At 52.9% G+C, this 19,544-nt stretch overlaps 1 protein-coding gene across 1 annotated transcript; it reads right to left on the reverse strand.

Moving 5' to 3' along the window:
• Positions 1 to 2,134: 2,134 nt before the first annotated feature.
• Positions 2,135 to 8,643, reverse strand: LOC139999048 (uncharacterized). Its single transcript, XM_072025520.1, has 5 exons — positions 8,602 to 8,643; positions 8,406 to 8,499; positions 7,675 to 8,040; positions 6,670 to 6,819; positions 2,135 to 5,144 (listed from the first exon to the last, which is right to left on the reverse strand). The coding sequence occupies exons 1-5, from the start codon at positions 8,641 to 8,643 to the stop codon at positions 4,873 to 4,875; spliced, it is 924 nt and encodes a 307-aa protein (XP_071881621.1). The 3' UTR covers positions 2,135 to 4,872.
• Between the last annotated feature and the right edge of the window lie 10,901 nt (positions 8,644 to 19,544).

A 19,544-nucleotide genomic window follows, 5' to 3' on the forward strand; every position in this document is an offset into this window, starting at 1 on the left:
CCTTTATAATAGCATTCCTTTTTGTATGATTTATATAAAGATAAATGAAGGGTTTAATTCACCAGACTTGTGGTATCTGTACTGTCAGCAATTTCAAATAGTGCTACACTTCTCTTAAAACACTGTACTGGTTCTGGCTGGGATGGAGTTAACTTTCCCTGCAGCAGCCCATACAGTGCTGTACTCTGCACATGTAGCTAGAACAGAACAGAATTGGTATCACACCAGTGTGGTGTCTACTGCTGAGCAATACTGGCACAGCATCAGGACGCCCTCTAACCCCCCCAAGAGCCAGCAGACTGTGGGTGGGCAAGAGATGGGGCAGGAACATCACCAGGGCAGCTGACCTAAACCAACCAAAGGTATATTCCATGCCATGTGACGTCACAGGCAGTAATAAAAGGTGGAGAAAGAAAGGAGAGGGGAGAAGTGGGCTATCATGAAAATATCTGTCTTTCTGAACAACAATGCTAGGCACATTGAGGCCCTGCTTCAAGGACGTGGTAGTCAAATATTGCTCACTGGTGGGAAGTAGAGCTATTTTTTCCCTCTGTGCTTGCACACAGCCTTTTTTTCATTTTTCCCCTTTCCCCCTTTTCCTTTACTCTTTAGTTAAATTATTTAATTAATAATATTTTCCCCTTAATAATTATTTTTCCTTTAATTACATTATCCTTATCTCAACCCATGAATTGTTTTTTTGTTTTTTTTTTCCCCTTTTCTTCTTCCACCTCCTCAGAAGAGGAGGGGGAGTGAGAGCACAGTTGTGGTAGAGTTCAGCTGCCTAGCAAGGTAAAACCACCACAAACACTCTTCATCACTTTTGTTATGGCCTTGTGAAACAAATCTTAGTCTTTAACCAGCTTTAGGACAGATGAGATCCTCGGCATTTTGCAGACACAGAAAATACTCTGGAAGTGATTGAAGACTCTTAGACAGCAATATAGCTGGTACATCTCAACCTGACAAGTATTGATACTAGCAGGATTTCAAAACAAATCAGTCCATTTTATCTCTTGGCTTTCTACAAAGAGCATAAATACACTTTTAGTGACACCTTTAAAGGATGAATGTTCCTCACACCACTTAGTAACTCTCTGCTGGTGATGTACCTTACATCTTCTGAAGCAAGCAGAACAAAATACTTACATAATATAAAGGAATCCAAGAAGAGAACTTATGTTCCATTTCCTTTTATTAGATGAAATCAAAACCACTCATCTTTTCCATAACCAAATTGCTACTAAGACATCTAGAAGCAAAGTTCTAAAAAGTGGGCTAAGCCACAAATACTGAAGTTTTGGTTTTGGTGTTTTATTTATTTATTTATTTTTCAATGTTTGCAAAATAAATAATGATATCTTTAAAACTCTGGGCTATAGTAGGATGGCTGAAATTATAATTAAGTCCACATAACCAGCATTTTCTATCTCATCCATTTTGAACCTTCAAATGCAGTTAGCCAACTAGGAACAGCTGTCATGACGGATAGAAATCTGACCACTTGGATCTTGACCACAATGTTTGCATTAGCTTCCATCCATAAACATTCCTAGTGCACAGCCAAACTTTACTCACTATTACTACTTCCAAGCTTGCCCCTTCAACTGTCTATTCAATGGACCTATGCAGACCTGAAGTGGCAGAAGCTGACCTGAGCAGGTTTGAGATTTTACACTCTTCTATAATCCCCATTTCTGAAGGCTCTCCCAGCATGCATGCAAACCAACCATATACCATGAGAGTCCAAGTACTTCAGTTAAGCTCCTGAACTAGCTATATCTCCAAACTTATATATCTATATATGCAAATATATATATATATATACACATGCATACATGGCAACAGATCCAGAGGAGCAGACTCATCTGCTTCCTAGTACCCTGCTATATGTTGATTTATGGGATTGTAAAGTTTTCCCATCATTTCAGCTGCCTACAGAAAGTTTTCTATGGAGAGTATTCAGTACGCCTGTGTCGGGGTTCTGCTCAAGTGGGCAGCCGAGCTCCACCACAGCCGCTCTCTCACTCCCCCTCCTCAAAGAGGAATGGGGAGAAAATATGTGAAAAGGACTCAAGGATTGAGATAAGGACGAGAAAATCACGCAATAATTATTGTAACGGGCAAAACAGACTCAGCATAAGATAGTAAGATTTATTGCTCATTACTAACAAGCTAGACAAGTGAGAAACAAAGGAAAGAAACCAAAAGCACCTTCCCCCCCATTCACCCTCTTCCACCTCCTCCCCCCGAGCGGCACAGGGGAACGGGGGAATGGGGGTTATGGTCAGTCTACAGCACTTCTTCTCTGCTGCTCCTTCTTGGTCACTCTCGTCCCCTGTGCTGTGGGGTCCCACCCACAGGATGCAGTCCTTGACGAACTGATCCGGTGTGGGCTTCCCACAGGCAGCAGCTCTTCCAGAACTGCTCCAGATATGGGTCCGTACCACGGGGTCCATCCCTCGGGAGAAAACTGCTCCAACCTGGCTCCCCTACGGGCAGCAGCTCCTGCTAGGTCACCTGCTCCTGCGTGGGCTCCTCTCCACGGGCTACAGGTCCGGCCCGGAATCTGCTCCGGCAGGGGTCTTCCACAGGCGGCAGCCTCCGTCGGTGCAGGGCCACCTGCTCCACCGTGGTCTCCTCCACGGGCTGCAGCATGGAACCCTGCTCCACCATGGTACTCCATGGGCTGCAGGGGGACAGCCTGCTTCACCATGGTCCTTACCACAGGCCGCAGGGGACTTCTGCTCCGGCGCCTGGAGCACCTCTCCCCCTCCTTCTACACTGACCTTGGCACCTGCAAGGCTGTTTCTCACTCCCTTGACTCTCCCGGCTGCTGTGTGGTGCAGCGTTTTTTCCCTGTCTTAAATATGCTCTCACAGAGGCGCAAAACAACGTTGCTTATTGGCTCAGATCTGGAAAACAATGGGGCCCTTCCCAAACATGGGGCGGCTTCTAGATCTTTCTCACAGAAACCACCCCTATGGCTCCCTGCTACCAAAACCTTGCCACGTAAACCCACTACAGACTGCAAGTAGCAGAAACCAGCCAGTTCCAAGTTAGCCAAGGAGACATGAAAGTTTTGCTGCTCCTGATTCAAGACACCCTTCACACTCTTAAATTAAAATACTGGGCATGCATGGCAACTTCCCTGAAAACAATGGAATTTATAAGGAAGCTAGACAGCATCATACTGAACACTGAAGAAAAGCCAGTCATCACAGTTTGTAGAGAGAGCAGTAAGAGAGAACTGATAAAATACTAATACTACAGGCGCACTTAAAATACTTAGAAGTAAAGAACCAGAAGAACCACAATAACATTCTCCAAACTGTATATGGCACCACACTTGACACCAAACAGGCAGGCAGAATCTCAGCAGGAAATGAAGAATTTAGTATTCTAGACTAAAACGTTCTAGGAAAAAAAAAGGAGGGGGGGGGGGTGTCTTGCACACAGCTGGTGCAAAGAATGATGAAAATCCAAACAAAACCCAGTTAGTCTGATAAATCCCAAAACAGAACACGATCTGTTAAAAAAAAAATAAAAGTACAACTGATGAAAATTTTTAAACAGGCTAATGCACAAAATGTGTATCTGGTAGGGGAAAAAAAGGCCATTACGCTGTATTTTCTTCTGGGATAAAATGGTATCTTACGTAGATCAAGCTAAGGTAATTATCTTCTAAAACCTACTGAAAACTTTTCATGATTGACTCAACTCTAGCTGTTTTTGCAGATAGCTAGTAAAGCCAGATGTTTCTCTCTCTCTCTATATATAAATTATTCTCAGTAATTAAGATGTTTTAAGTACTTCAGCAAAGCAGTGGATAAAGAAAAAAACAAAAGTTTTAAAACATCACTTCCTTTTAAAAATTCTAAATTTCCCACATGAAAAATTCATTTCTAAGAACAGTTTTGAATGATTTGTAAACCAAAATAAAAGGACAAGAATTTCTTTTCCTGTACACAAGACATCCTTATGCCTCTGAGAATGTGTGTACGCCTATCTATACGCATACAAAGACGTTAAAAAGGCCGTTGAACGTACGTATAGAACCCAAAACAAAGAAAGCATTGCCTTATCGAGGGCCGGCAGGTTCACCCACAGACCTCATTCGGATGAGTTCTTCATAGATCTTCTGTTTCTTGGTTTATTTTAGACAGATCTCTGAAGGCGTTTTGTCTGTGTTCCCATGTTTGAGTCACCACCAAGCCGGGCAGGCCGCTGCCGAACAACGGAGAAAACACGCAGCTCGCCCGCCCCTCTCAGGCTGGCGGCGCCAGCCCTAGCCGGTGCGGCTGCCCCCAAGAAGCACGGCTGCAGGGCCCGGCACCGCCGCGCCCGGGGCCCGCCCACAGCCCGCGCTGCCGGAGCGGCGGCGCTTCCCGGCCCCACCCCGCCGGCCGAGATCCCGCAGTTCTCGGCCGCTCCCGAGACAGGTAGTTACCAGAGAACTCTCAGAGGCGCCGGGCACCAGCAGCAACCAGAGGTGAAGCTGTCGGGCGCACCCGAGAAGGGCATCAGCGCGCTTCCCGCCGCGGCGCCCCCGCGCTCCCGTCGGTTTCGGATCTTCCCCGCTAACGCAGACCAGGCGAGCGCACGGGGGCGGAGGCCGCCGGCGAAGGTTGCGCTGCGGCCCAGCGCCGCGGCAGCCCGCGTCCCCTCCGCCGCACGCCATGGCGCAGGCCGCGGAGCCCGGGTCCTAGAGCCCGCGGGTCCACGGCGCGGGCCGCAGAGAGGGCGCTGGCGTTGTTCACTAGGCAGCTCGAGCGAGGGGCGCGGAGCCCTGCTTCGGTCATTGTGCCGGCCAGGGTCAGTGCCTCAGTAGCTCGGTCCCTCCAGTGTCGCGTTTTTAAGAGACTGTCGTTCTCATCCTGTTTTGGCTGGACACAGCTTTATGAGCGGTCTGAAGGTGCCCACAAATTTTGCATGCTGTGGCAGTGTTCTCTTTGAAGGAAGGACTAGGGCTGCACTTAATGCAGAAGCGTTAGTGGAGAAGGAGTGACAGACAGCTGGGGACAGACAGCTGGGGTGGGCTGTCTTCCTGGCTCTCCGATGGATGAGAGGCACTTTTCTGATGACGGTATGCTGAACACAGAGCTCAGGCACTGTGATAGCTGGTTGCTTCACATTCCTTCTGCCTGTGATGAGTGAGAGGGTGGTTAAGTGAGGGGACTGCTTGTTCCTCCTTTCTGTGTTGGGTGTGTGCATTGTCATGCCAAGTAGGGCAGTCACTTAGCATTGCAGTCTCAGTCTGTGCCAGTTTCTGAGGACTGTCATCTACAGAGGGCTGGAGTTAGCTGGGCACCTAAGTGAAACTGTCAGACTTGCAGGGCTACTTGACATCCTGGTAATGAAACAGACCCAGAGAAGGTGACCAAAGTAGCATAGCCAGCCTTAATTTTGCAGCAACTATTACTTACTGCAGACTAGGGCACAGTTCTGGGGGGGTTGTGCCTGGCCATTTGTTAACTGTTCAGTCCTCTGCAGATGCTGAGGTGTAGCCTGACAGTTGAAGGAGTGTCACAGGTGGGAGCTCTGCAGAGATCTGGGGCCAACAAATTATTGTCAGGTATTTAAAGTTTGTAGATTATGTTAAATTGTAAACCCCGATGCCTGATCAGTAAATGAGTAAACTATAAAACCAGACAAATACTGAGTCTCACCCAATAAATTAATAAACTATAACCCCTGAGTAAGAAACCCTCAACTACGACCAATGTAAACTATAATTGAAAGACACTGAACCCTCAGTTTTACAAAATACAAGCACATATGAGGAGGAAAACTGCAGTGCCACCAAGCTCTCTTCTGTGACCCGATAACCAAAATTCCATACTGCCAGGTCTGTCCTGTCCTCTTTTTTTCTCTCTCTATGTCCCGCTCCTGTGCCATTTTTTCTCTATTCTTCTTTCCTTCTTCCTGTCTTTTTTCTCTCTTTCCCTCTGCCCTGCTCACTGTCCCTGGTTTATTTTTTATATAGGCTACTGTCCCTGTCTTTCTTCCCACTCATTTCTTGTTCTCTTAATTCCTGTCCCAATCCGTGTCCCTCTGTTTCTCTTTGATTCTCTGCCCTTTCTTGCTCTCTATTCCTTCCTATGTCCTGCTCCCAGTTCCCCTTTTGCTCTTCATACCTCTGTCCTGCTTCCTGTCCCTGTTTTTTCTTCCTCCATCTGTCCTGCCACCCATCACTGTTTTTCCTCCTCCATTCCTTTTGTGGGGTAAAGTTGCCATTCCCGAAGAGAAAGAGAGCTCCATACAGCCAGCGCCTGGGGAGCAGCCCCTCCCTCCCCGCCAGCAGGATGGGAGAGCCTCAGGCCGGCCCCAAGGGGCTGCAAAGAAGCCAGAGACCTCAATATGCCAACAGGAGCTTCCCAGGAGGCAAAGGCCAAGAGACGTAACACATGCTGATGACAGGGGGCCATGCTGGCCAGGCCAACGGCAGTCAGAAAGCTGCTGGGGCTGCAGGAGCGGGGAAACAGACCTCCCCTGCTTACAGGGAGGCCTTGGGGTCTGGCGAGCTCCATCCCCCTTTTGGGTACGGAGATGCTGCCTCTCGCCCTGCCTACACGAGGGCCGCATTCTCTGGGCAGCCAGAGGAGCAACGGGCCAAAAGGCCAAAAAAATCGCAAAGACCCAGCCCTGCTTACAGGGACAAACACAAACCAGCTATGCTCTCACGTGACTGCAGCCCTGGTGACAAGGGGTTCCCTTTGCCCTGGATGCCTTTCTTGTGCCACCTCATCAGTCCTCTGCTCCTCTTGCTGCACAGCTCCACACCAAGACTCTTCTTTCTTCCTCCTCCACCATCGGATGCTGCAAAAAGGAAGGATGACGCCGTGAGACAGGACAAAAGCCAGCTCCTGCAGCTGAAGGATATGGGGATGCCTGCTGTGTCCATTTGTCCTCTTGTTACCACAGTTTTTCCCTGCAAAAATGCTTAGTTTGTCCCCTTCAAGGTACCTCAGATTTTAACCCATAATGGTAATTTTATAGCGTTACTGTAGATTTTCCCTCACAAAATGCTTCACTTGTCCCCTTCAATTTACCTCAGATTTTAATCCATAAATGCAGTTTTATATCCTCTAATGTTACCACAGATTTTCCTTCACAAAAGGCTCCATTTCTCCCCTTCTAGGTACCTCAGATTTTAACCTATAAATGTATTTGTAGTTTTATATCCTCTAATGTTACCACAGGCTTTCCCTGCAAAAAATGATAATTCTCCCCTCTAGGTTTCATTAGATTCCACCCTCTAATGGTGTCATTCTCCACCTACTGAAGTTACCTCAGATTTTATCCCCAAGATATCATTTTATATCCACAAACGTTACCACAGAATTTCCCTCACAAAATGCTCCATTTGTCCCCTTCATGTTACCTCAGATTTTAATCCATAAATATAGTTTCTTATCCTGTAATGCTATCACAGAATTTCCCTCACAAAACAGTAAATTTTCCCCTAGGTTTCATTAGCTTCTCTCCCTCCCCATTGTCATTCTTCATGCTCCTCAATTCCTGGGACAGGGAAAGTCTCTGGCGGGAGTGGCGGAACCGCGGGGCAGGGGTGCAGGGTTGGCCACCAGACAGGGGAGCAGGTCAGAAAGGTCGGGGCTGGCTCCGGGGCGTCCATAGGGTCAGGTGCTGTGAGCACCGTGCCCTGCGGCATACCGGGAGTTGTGCTCTTTGGGCTCCAGGCTTCCGGTAGGCCAAATTGCTTTCCGGGGCACGCCGGGAAATGCAGTTTCAAGTTGCCACTCAGCTTCCAAGCCCGTAGTGGCACATGGGAAGTTTGGAACGGCAGTTTCTTCCTCCACGTCAGTAAAGCGGGGTGCCTTTTCTTGCCGTTTTCGTGCCGTGTTCCGCCTGGTTCCCGCTGCTTCCCTTTATGAGCAGACGGTTTTGGAAGCCGTAGCTGCAGATCTGCTTCCGCGCATGAGCGGAGAAGGCTGGGTCGGAACGGGCAGCGGGGCGGTGTCGGGTGGCACCTTCTGGCCGAACAGCGGTACTGCAGGCGGAGAGGCGTCACAGCGGCAACTCATTCTCTGCTCCTACCCGCTGGACAAAAATTGGTATTGCAGACGGAGATGCGTAGCACATGCGCAGTAGCTGCTCCTGGCACTCTGCTCCCACCTGCTGGTGACGAATCACTACTGCAAGAGGAGAGGCTCCGCGCATGCGCTATAGCCGTGGCCTGGCCTCGAGCCCCGCAGAATGCCGGGAGTCGTGGTCTTTAGGCTCCGGGGCTCAGGACTCCCGGTCGGCCATGTTGGCACGCGCGGAATGCCGCGAAATGTAGTTTTGCGTTGCCGATCGGCTTACATGCCAGAAAGAGCACATTGCTCAGAATAGTTATTTCCTTCCAGAGAGGAGCGTGGGGTGCATTTTTCTGCCGTTTGCACGTGTGACTTTCCACATGTTTCCCCACTCTTTCCACTTATTCCGGGAGTCCATGTTGGGTTCCCAGAGCATGCCGGGAGATGAAGTTCTTGGACTCTGGACATCCGGGAGGCCATGTTGAATGCCCAGAGCATAAAGGGAAATGTAGTTCTCGGAGTCTGGACTTCCGGGAGGCCATGTTGGGTGCCCAGAGCATACCGGGAAATGTAGTTCTCGGACTCCGGACATCCGGGAGGCCATGTTGAATGCCCAGAGCATACCGGGAAATGTAGTTCTCGGACTCCGGACTTCCGGGAGGCCATGTTGACTGCCCAGAGCATACCGGGAAATGTAGTTCTCGGACTCCGGACTTCCGGGAGGCCATGTTGAATGCCCAGAGCATACCGGGAAATGTAGTTCTCGGACTCCGGACTTCCGGGAGGCCATGTTGGGTGCCCAGAGCATACCGGGAAATGTAGTAGGGAAATTTTAGCGCGGCGCCGCCCGGGCACATTTCGGCGCGGCCCCGCCCGGACACATTTCGGCGCGGCGCCGCCCGGGCACATTTAAGCGCGACGCCGCCCGGGCACATTTCGGCGCGGCGCCGCCCGGACACATTTAAGCGCGACGCCGCCCGGACACATTTTAGCGCGGCGCCGCCCGGACACATTTAGCGCGGCGCCGCCCGGACACATTTAAGCGCGGCGCCGCCCGGACACATTTAAGCGCGGCGCCGCCCGGACACATTTCGGCACGGCGCCGCCCGGACACATTTAAGCGCGGCGCCGCCCGGACACATTTTAGCGCGACGCCGCCCGGGCATATTTAAGCGCGACGCCGCCCGGGCACATTTAAGCGCGGCGCCGCCCGGACACATTTAAGCGCGACGCCGCCCGGGCACATTTAAGCGCGACGCCTCCCGGGCACATTTAAGTGCGGCCCCGCCCGAACACATTTTAGCGCGGCGCCGCCCGGACACATTTAGCGCGGCGCCGCCCGGACACATTTAAGCGCGGCGCCGCCCGGACACATTTTAGCGCGGCGCCGCCCGGACACATTTAAGCGCGACGCCGCCCGGACACATTTTAGCGCGGAGCCGCGGGGACACATTTAAGCGCGGCGCCGCCCGGACACATTTTAGCGCGGCGCCTCCCGGACACATTTAAGCGCGGCGCCGCCCGGACACATTTTAGCGCGGCGCCGCCCGGACACATTTAAGCGCGGCGCCGCCCGGACACATTTAAGCGCGACGCCGCCCGGACACATTTAAGCGCGGCGCCGCCCGGACACATTTAAGCGCGGCGCCGCCCGGACACATTTAAGCGCGGCGCCGCCCGGACACATTTCGGCACGGCGCCGCCCGGACACATTTAAGCGCGGCGCCGCCCGGACACATTTTAGCGCGACGCCGCCCGGGCATATTTAAGCGCGACGCCGCCCGGGCACATTTAAGCGCGGAGCCGCCCGGGCCCATTTTAGCGCGGCGCCGCCCGGACACATTTAAGCGCGGCGCCGCCCGGACACATTTTAGCGCGATGCCGCCCGGGCATATTTTAGCGCGACGCCGCCCGGGCATATTTAAGCGCGACGCCGCCCGGGCACATTTAAGCGCGACATGCTGGCACATTTAAGGTGCTGACATGCCCCCCCCCGCAGCCCCCCAGGCATCCTGGCCCTGCAGCTGCCCCCGGGGGGGCTCGATGCCGAGTCCTACAGGTGAGAACCAGTCCCCTCCGCCCCCTAAATGCGCCCCCAGCCCCCCAAATGCCCCCAGACCCCCCCCAAATTGACCCCCCCCAATTTATTCCCCCCCCCTCAGCGCCTGCCTCCACCTGGCCGAGATGCAGCGCCGGGTGCGGGAGGCGTTAGCGGAGCAAGAGCGGCTCCTGCGGGCACAGGTAGGACGGGGGGGGAGACAAACTGGAGGGGGGGCACCAAGGGGGGGGGTCCATGGGGCTTGGGGGGACCCCAAGGGTGGGGGGGAACCAAAATGAAGGGGGAACCAAGTTAGAGGGTTAGGGTTAGGGTTAGATCCGTTAGGGTTGGGGGGTCGGGGGTTAGGGTTGGGGGGTTAGGGTTAGAGGGTTAGGGTTAGGGTTAGATCGGTTGGGGGGCCGGGGGTTAGGGTTAGAGAGTTAGGGGGTTGGGGGGTTAGGGTTAGAGAGTTAGGGTTAGGGTTAGATCCGTTAGGGTTAGGGGGTTATGGGCCCGGACACATTTTAGCGCGGAGCCGCCTGGACACATTTTAGCGCGGCTCAGCGGCATTTGCGGGGCGCACCGGGGGGGGGGTCCATGGGGCTAGGGGGGACACCAACGGGGGGGGGGGGGGGGAGGGGGAACCAAAATGAGGGGGGAAACAAGTGTGCGTGGTGCTGTTTCCGGGGGGACACATTTGCGGGGCGCACCGGGGGGGGGGAACCAAAATGAGGGGGGAAACCAGTGTGCGGGGTGCTGTTTCCGGGGGGACACATTTGCGGGGCGCACAGGGGGGGGGAACCAAAATGAGAGGGGAACCAAGTGTGCGGGGTGCGGTTGCCGGGGGGACGCATTTGCGGGGCGCACCGGGGGGGGGGGGAACCAAAATGAGGGGGGAACCAAGTGTGCGGGGTGCGGTTGCCGGGGGGACGCATTTGCGGGGCGCACCGGGGGGGGAACCAAAGTGAGGGGGGAACCAAGTGTGCGGGGTGCGGTTGCCGGGGGGACGCATTTGAGGGGCGCACCGGGGGGGGTGGAACCAAAGTGAGGGGGGAACCAAGTGTGCGGGGTGCGGTTGCCGGGGGGACGCATTTGAGGGGCGCACCGGGGGGGGAACCAAAATGAGGGGGGAACCAAGTGTGCGGGGTGCGGTTGCCGGGGGGACGCATTTGCGGGCCGCACCGGGGGGGGTCCATGGGGCTTGGGGGGAACCCAAGGGGGGGGGGGGGGGGGGGGGAACCAAAATGAGGGGGGAACCAAGTGTGCGGGGTGCGGTTGCCAGTGGGTTAGGGTTAGGGTTAGGGTTTTGGTTTAGGGTTAGGGTTCGTTAGGGTTAGGGCTAGGGTTATCGTTAGGGGGTTAGGGGTAGTGTTAGGGGGGTAGGGTTAGGGTTAGGGGTTAGGGTTCGGGGTAGTGTTAGGGTTTGGGCTTAGGGTTTGGGTTAGGGTTAGGGTTATGGTCAGGGCGTTAGGTTTAGGGTTAGGGTTAAGGTTAGCGTTAGGGTTAGGGATAGGGTTAGGCTCAGGGTTCATTAGGGTTAGGGTTAGGGCTTAGGGGTCCATTTAAGCGCTGTGCGTGCATGTCTTTTTGGCATTTGTGGAGCTCGGTTGTTTTTTTTTTTTTTTGTGTGTGTATGTTCTAAATTTTTTTTTTTTTTTTTTTTTTTGAGGGGTGAATAGTGTGTGTGCTGAGCGTGGTTGGCAGGTGGATGTGGGGAGCTGCTCAGGACTGGTAGGTTTGGTTTCTAGGAGTGTGCGGCATCCTTCCTGTGTGATGCGACTGATTGTTGGGCGGGCATGTTCCAGCTGGTGTGTCTTAAGCAATGTAGCTTGTGTAGTGTGTGTTGTGTGGCCCGGGTGGAGCTTGCTGTGGTGCTGTGAGTGAACAATCTCAGTTAGAGCTGGTGAGCAGCTGAAGTACCGGAGCTGGGAAGAGAGAGGTATTGCAGCAGGTACGCTGCGGCTGTGAGGTGCCTCAGAGTGTGCTTTTCTCCTGTCTTTGCAGTTACTTTGTGCAGTTGTGGAGAGGGAAGGGAAATCCTCATGTCATGAAGCACTGAGGGAAGGTGAGTGTTGTCAGCCTGGTCATCCCTTATCCGAAGCGAAGGGAAGGTTGTTTGATGTTTGATTGTTTTGGCGTATGATCTCTTCTGCTCCTAGATCTTTTTTCTACGTAAAAAAAAGAAAAAACAAAAATAAATGTTTGAGTTATTTGCAGTTAAGAAAGTTCCAGTTAATTGCAGGGTCGTATTGTCCATTTAATATTAAAAGCTGCAGCAAAAGCATGGGGATTGTTTCTTCTACGTACTCCCCAGTTCTCTTGTGTGCAGTCTGCATGCTGTTGAGCTAAAGCAGATTTCAAAAAAAAAAAAACAAACAATAAACACACACGAACAATAAAATTCTACCAATGGGTGATGTGTTGTGAATGCAATGATCATTTAATCCCTTTATTTTCCCAGGTGGAGTGGATGATACTGGCTGCACTGTTGGAGCTTGGACTCAGAGAGGAACACGTGAGCACAATCGTATGTTGCATCAGTAGTAGTCAGCATTGTGGAGGAGGTGAGCAATGGGGCTGGCGTCCTAGTGAATGCTGTTACTCTGTTTTTGCAGCTGATGATGAGCCTTCAGTTGACTAAGATGACAATCAGTGCCTGTGCATTTCTTGAGGCGGAGGGACTTTGCCATCCAGCAACCTGAGAGCTAAGTTGGGGGGCACCTGGTATTTGCATATGTGGGGTGGCTAATGGGAGCTGGGAGGCAGAGCAGCATGGAGCCTGCTGGCTGAATAGACTTGGTGCCACTGTGAGGGTGGTTGAGGCTGGGTCACGTTCAGGCTGCTTGTGGCTGGGTCACCAGGCTAATAGAAGGAGCGGGATTATTTTGTAGTGTGAGTGCGTGCGCCAGGCAGGACAGTTTCCTTCTGTTCGTCTGTCCTGTAGTGTTGCTTCTGCAACGTCTGTTCTGTGCTTCTCGGGTCTTGATATCCTCCTGGCTTTTTAGACCGGCGACTTGGTAGCGGTGCTGAAGGGCCTCAATGCTTGTTTTGTCATCATGACTCTGATCTGAGCACTTCTTGTCTTGCAGTCGCTGCTTGAAGTGCAGATCTGTTTCAGGTCTTGTGCATCATACTTGGTTTGAGATCGCGTCTGTTTCTATCCTCACTCTTGCAGAAGTCATCTGGGCCATATCAGGAGCTCTTGCGTGGGAATTGAATTCCTAAGCATCGTCTTATGGGGTTTTCACTCCCCATCCTTCTGGTCTCTTGTCTTGAAGGCAGGCTTTTTAGGCCTCCATCATCCCAGTTCTGGCAGTTGCTTCCAGTCACGTGTCGTGACATTTGAGTCTCTCCTGGGGTCTGGTGCAGAGCACCTGTTCTGACTTGCCATTGCTGTAGGGCTTTCCTCTAGGGGTCACTTTTTCTTGCGCCTAGTGTTGTGTGTTTTGTTTGTAGTGTTTGTGGTGTGCCTGTGTGTGTACATGTTTGGTCTGGAGCTGTCCTGCCTGGCAGTTAGTGATGACAGCTAACGTGGCAGTGCATGGGTGTACTAATACATTGTTTGTACTGTGTTGGTGAAGACACCCGGTTTGCCTCTGGGCACTTGCTGAAGGGCATCTGGCACAGTATATCTGTTTGCGAGCAACTGCTCGTTTACCTCTATTCATATAATAAATTGTAAAATTTAATTGCAATCCTATTTGGGACCCAGTCGTATATGATACCAAGGGGCTTGTCCGGGAGGGCTTTGGTTCCTGAGTTCTTATTTGATCTAGGAGAGGCGCCCCAGCATTTGGTGGCTGCTGTTCAAGTCTGGTCGGGACTAATGGCATCTTGAACCTGAATAAAGGTAAACTAAGGTTTTGATTTTTTTTCAGCTCCCTTGCTGGCTGCAGCACTATATTTTGCCCGTAATTCTGTGTGTGAAGATCTGAATGAAGACAACGGAGTCGTAAGTGTTTAAAGCGTATACTGTTCTGTTGGATGGGTTTTGGTTGCCTGTGTGTGTAAGAGTGTGACTGAGATGGAATTTAGTTCCGAAGCGATTGTGGAGGTCTTCTTTACCACGGTTCCAATGTCCCGCGAGGGACTTGGCCGGTGAAGGACCGAAGGGATTCCTATAGGATTTGTGGGTGGGTGATAGATCTTAAATCCTCTTTAAGACACTCTTATTAAGGTAACCAAGGGCTGTGGGAATTGCCACAGTAACATTCCTAGATGGGTGAGACAAAACCGAAGACCAGGGACCAGAAGAAAGAGAGCAAATTACCAGACATACCACCAGAAAGTCCATTAGGAATAACGGTTAGAAACTGGAAGGAGAGAGGCCCCAGAAACGTAAAAAGTAAATAAAAAACGGTCCAGTATTGTGTGATAGAATGGCCAAAGGAGCCTTTAAGACCGCATGTCTTTCGGCCTGTTTTAGGATCCTTTGAAGACTGTATTTGTCAGGCCTTAAATACACATGTTAATTCGAAGGAACCTTTTTGCCGGGAAGAAAGTGATTATGCAGGATTATGGATCAGGAGGACTTCACGTCCTTTTACAGCCTTAATATTTACACTAAAAGCAGGTAAGAAATTTTGAAGAAGAACAGGAAAAATAAAAAGATAATAAACGGGAGCCGTTGGATAACCTACCATCTCCATATCCTAACAATCCACCTCCGGTGGTGTACTGGGTCTGGCTGGAATGTTAACTTTCCCGGCAGCAGCCCATACAGTACCGTACTCTGTAGTTGTAGCTGGAACAGCAGCGTTATCACACCAGTGTTGTGTCTACTGCTGAGCAGCAGTGGCACAGTATTGGGCCTTTCTCTAACCCTCCTAGGGGATGGGCAAAAAGCGAGGAGAGAAACATCACTAGGGCAGCTGACCTAAACCAATCAAAGGGATAATCCATACCATGTGCTGTCACACTCAGCAATAAAAGGTGGAAACAGGAAGAAGAGGGGAGGGGTGGGCTCTCGTTGAGAAGACGTCAGTCCTCCTCTCGAACACCGGCTGCGTGCGTTGAGGCCTTGCTTCAAGGACGTGGTCAATCATCGCTCGTTTGTGGGAAGTAGAGAGCAATTTCTTTCCTCTGCACTTCCATATAGCTTTCATTTATTTTGTTTGTTTGTTTTCCTCCCTTCTTTTTGTTTTCCCTTTTCCCCTCCCTTTTCCCCTTTCCCTTTTTATTTCCCCTTAGTTAAATTGCTTAGTTCATGGTAGTCTTTATTTAATTGTTATAATTATTTCCCTTTAATTAAATTATCCTTATCTCAACCCGTGAGCTGTTCTTTGCTTTACTTCTCCCCTTCCTCATCTAAAGGAGGGGGAGTGAGAGAGCGGTTGTGGGGTTTAGCTGCCAAGCACGGTAAAACCACCACAGGTGGCTGTGGTATCTCCAGCAGTACCACCATTGCCCCTGCTTCCACCACCATGAGCACCAGAATGAGACCGACCTCCGGCTGCATTCATGAGAAGTAGGACTGCCGTATCTGAGAGAGCTCCTCTATATCCTTTAAGGGAGGTAACTGGTGTATAACTGGGTTGGAGTTTTAACAGGGTTTTAAGGGTTTCAGGGTTAGCGTGTTAGGGTTTTAGAGTTTTTTTGGGGATGGAGTGTTGCTATGTTTTTTAGGGTTAGGGTCCTAGGGTTTTATTTTTGGTCAGTTATTTAGGGTTAGTGTGTTAAGATCCTTTTTTTTTTTTTTTTTTTTTTCAGGTTAGGTTCTCCAGGGTTAGAGTTTCGAGCGTCCTAATTTTTTGGGTTACGGTGTTGAGCGTCCCAATGTTTTGTGTTAGGGCTTTGGGTGTTAAGCATCTTAATTTTTGGGTTAGAGTTTTGAGCGTCCTGATGTTTTGAGTAAGGGTTTTGAGCATCCTAGAGTTTTGGGTTGGCTTTGTGTTTTGAGCATCTTAATTTTGGGGTTATGTATTTAAGCGTCCTAATTTTGTTGTTTAGGGCTTTGAGAATCCTAATGTTTTGGGTTTGGGTTTTGAGCGTCCTAAGTGTTTGGGTTAGGGCTTTTAGGCATAGGACTTCGGGGGTTTAGTGTGGTAAACAGTTGGGATTAGGCCTGTAGGGGTTTCAAAGTTTTTTAGTGTTAGGGCTTGAGGCTATTTTGAAAGGGCAGTAAGTGCTTGGGTTCCAGTGAGTGCTGGTAAATGTATTTCTCGAATACTCGGCCTGTGATTGGTCAAGCCAGCTGCCTGGGGAATGCTGGTAGGCATAGTTTTCTGGCACCAGGCTTCCGGGAGGCCATGTTTGGTGCCCAGAGCATGCCGGTTGGGGGGTAAGGGGGTTAGGGTTAGGGGGTTGGGGTCGAGGGTAAGGGAGTTCAGGTTAGGGGGTTGGGGGTTAGGGGGTTGGGGGTTAGGGGGTTGGGGGTTAGGGGGTTGGGGGGTTAGGGTTAGAGGGTTAGGGTTAGATCCGTTAGGGTTAGGGGGTTAGGGTTGGGGGTTTAGGTTTGGGGGTTGGGGGATTAGGGGGTTTGGGGGTTGGGGTTGGGTACTTGGGGTTTAGGGTTTGGGGGGTTAGGGTTAGATTCGTTACGGTTAGGGGGTTAGGGTTGGGGGTTTAGGGTTGGGGGGTTAGGGTTAGAGGGTTAGGGTTAGGGTTACATCCATTAGGGTTAGGGGGTTAGGGTTGGGAGGTTAGGGTTAGAGGGATAGGGTTAGATCCGTTAGGGTTAGGGGGTTAGGGTTGGGGGGTTAGGGTTAGAGGGTTAGGGTTAGATCGGTTGGGGGGTTGGGGGGTTAGGGTTGGGGGGTTAGGGGGTTGGGGGGTTAGGGTTAGATCCGTTAGGGTTAGGGGGTTATGGTTGGGGGGTCGGGGGTTAGGGTTGGGGGGTTAGGGTTAGGGGGTTTGGGGGTTGGGGTTGGGTACTTGTGGCCCGCGGGGCGCCCGGTGGCCCTACCGGCATCACCAGTGGCCACCTTGGGGTCAACGGCGGCGGTTTTGGGGTCAACAGCAGCGGTTTTGGGGTTTCGGTCGGGGGGGTGCTGACATGCCCCCCCCCGCAGCCCCCCAGGCATCCTGGCCCTGCAGCTGCCCCCGGGGGGGCTCGACGCCGAGTCCTACAGGTGAGAACCAGTCCCCTCCGCCCCCTAAATGCGCCCCCAGCCCCCCAAATGCCCCCAGACGCCCCCCAAATTGACCCCCCCCAATTTATTCCCCCCCCCCCAGTGCCTGCCTCCACCTGGCCGAGATGCAGCATCGGGTGTGGAAGGCGCTGGCAGAGCGCGAGCGGCTGCTGCGGGCACGGGTAGGACGGGGGGAGAGACAAACTGGAGGGGGGGCACCAAGGGGGGGAGGGTCCATGGGGCTTGGGGGGACCCCAAGGTTGGGGGGGAACCAAAATAAGGGGGGAACCAAGTTTGCGGGGTGCGGTTGCCGGGGGGATGCATTTGCGGGGCGCACCGGGGGGGGTCCATGGGGCTAGGGGGGACCCCAACGGGGGGGCGGAAGGGGGGGGGGAACCAAAATGAGGGGGGAACCAAGTGTGCGGGGTTTTGTTTCCGGGGGGACACATTTGTGGGGCGCACCGGGGGGGGAACCAAAATGAGTTGGGGGGGGAACCAAAATGAGAATGGGGGTCCATGGGGTTAGGGTTAGATCTGTTAGGGTTAGGGGGTTAGGGTTGGGGTTTGGGGGTTAGGGTTGGGGGTTTAGGGTTGGGGGTTAGGGGGTTGGGGGATTAGGGGGTTTGGGGGTTGGGGTTGGGTACTTGGGGGGTTAGGGTTAGAGTGTTAGGGTTAGATCTGTTAGGGTTGGGGGGTCGGGGTTTAGGGTTGGGGGTTTAGGGTTGGGGGTTAGGGGTTTGGGGGGTTAGGGTTAGGGGGTTTGGGGGTTGGGGTTGGGTACTTGGGGGGTTAGGTGTTGGGGGGTTAGGGTTAGAGGATTAGGGTTAGGGTTAGATCTATTAGGGTTGGGGGGTTAGGGTTAGATCCGTTAGGGTTAGGGGGTTAGGGTTGGGGGGTTAGGGGGTTGGGGGGTTAGGGTTAGAGGGTTAGGGTTAGATCCGTTAGGGTTAGGGGGTTAGGGTTGGGGGGTTAGGGGGTTGGGGGGTTAGGGTTAGAGGGTTAGGGTTAGGGTTAGATCCGTTAGGGTTAGGGGGTTATGGTTGGGGAGTCGGGGGTTAGGGTTGGGGGGTTAGGGTTAGGCTTAGATCTGTTAGGGTTAGGGGGTTAGGGGGTTTGGGCGTTAGGGTTAGAGGATTAGGGTTAGATCCGTTAGGGTTAGGGGGTTAGGGGGTTGGGGGGGTTAGGGTTAGAGGGTTAGGGTTAGGCTTAGATCTGTTAGGGTTAGGGGGTTAGGGGGTTTGGGCGTTAGGGTTAGAGGATTAGGGTTAGATCCGTTAGGGTTAGGGGGTTAGGGTTGGGGGTTTAGGGTGTGGGGTTAGGGGGTTGGGGGGTTAGGGTTAGGGGGTTTGGGGGTTGGGGTTGGGTACTTGGGGGGTTAGGATGGGGGGTTAGGGTTAGAGGATTAGGGTTAGGGTTAGATCTGGTAGCGTTGGGGGGTTAGGGTTAGATCCGTTAGGGTTAGGGGGTTAGGGTTGGGGGGTCGGGGGTTAGGGTTGGGGGGTTAGGGTTAGAGGGTTAGGGTTAGGGTTAGATCGGTTGGGGGGTCGGGGGTTAGGGTTGGGGGGTTAGGGGGTTGGGGGGTTAGGGTTAGAGGGTTAGGGTTAGGGTTAGATCCGTTAGGGTTAGGGGGTTATGGTTGGGGGGTCGGGGGTTAGGGTTGGGGGGTTAGGGTTAGGGGGTTTGGGGGTTGGGGTTGGGTACTTGTGGCCCGCGGGGCGCCCGGTGGCCCTACCGGCGTCACCAGCGGCCACCTTGGGGTCAACGGCGGCGGTTTTGGGGTCAACGGCAGCGGTTTTGGGGTTTCGGTCTGGGGGGTGCTGACATGCCCCTCCCCGCACCCCCCCAGGCATCCTGGCCCTGCAGCTGCCCCCGGGGGGGCTCGACGCCGAGTCCTACAGGTGAGAACCAGTCCCCTCCGCCCCCTAAATGCGCCCCCAACCCCCAAAATGCCCCCAGACCCCCCCCAAATTGACCCCCCCCAATTTATTCCCCCCCCTCCAGCGCTTGCCTCCACCTGGCCGAGATGCAGCATCGGGTGCGGAAGGCGCTGGCAGAGTGCGAGCGGCTGCTGCGGGCACGGGTAGGACGGGGGGGGAGACAAAATGGGGGGGGGGCACCAAGGGGGGGGGGGGGTCCATGGGGCTAGGGGGGACCCCAAGGATGGGGCGGGGGGGGGGGGAACCAAAATGAGGCGGGAACCAAGTGTGCGGGGTGCTGTTTCCGGGGGGACCCATTTGTGGGGCGCACCGGGGGGGGGGGACCAAAATGAGGCGGGAACCAAGTGTGCGGGGTTTTGTTTCCGGGGGGACCCATTTGTGGGGCGCACCGGGGGGGGGGAACCAAAATGAGGGGGGAACCAAGTGTGCGGGGTTTTGATTCCGGGGGGACCCATTTGTG

This window comes from Anas platyrhynchos, chromosome 18, assembly GCF_047663525.1.
Source record: "Anas platyrhynchos isolate ZD024472 breed Pekin duck chromosome 18, IASCAAS_PekinDuck_T2T, whole genome shotgun sequence".
Lineage (NCBI taxonomy): Eukaryota > Metazoa > Chordata > Aves > Anseriformes > Anatidae > Anas > Anas platyrhynchos.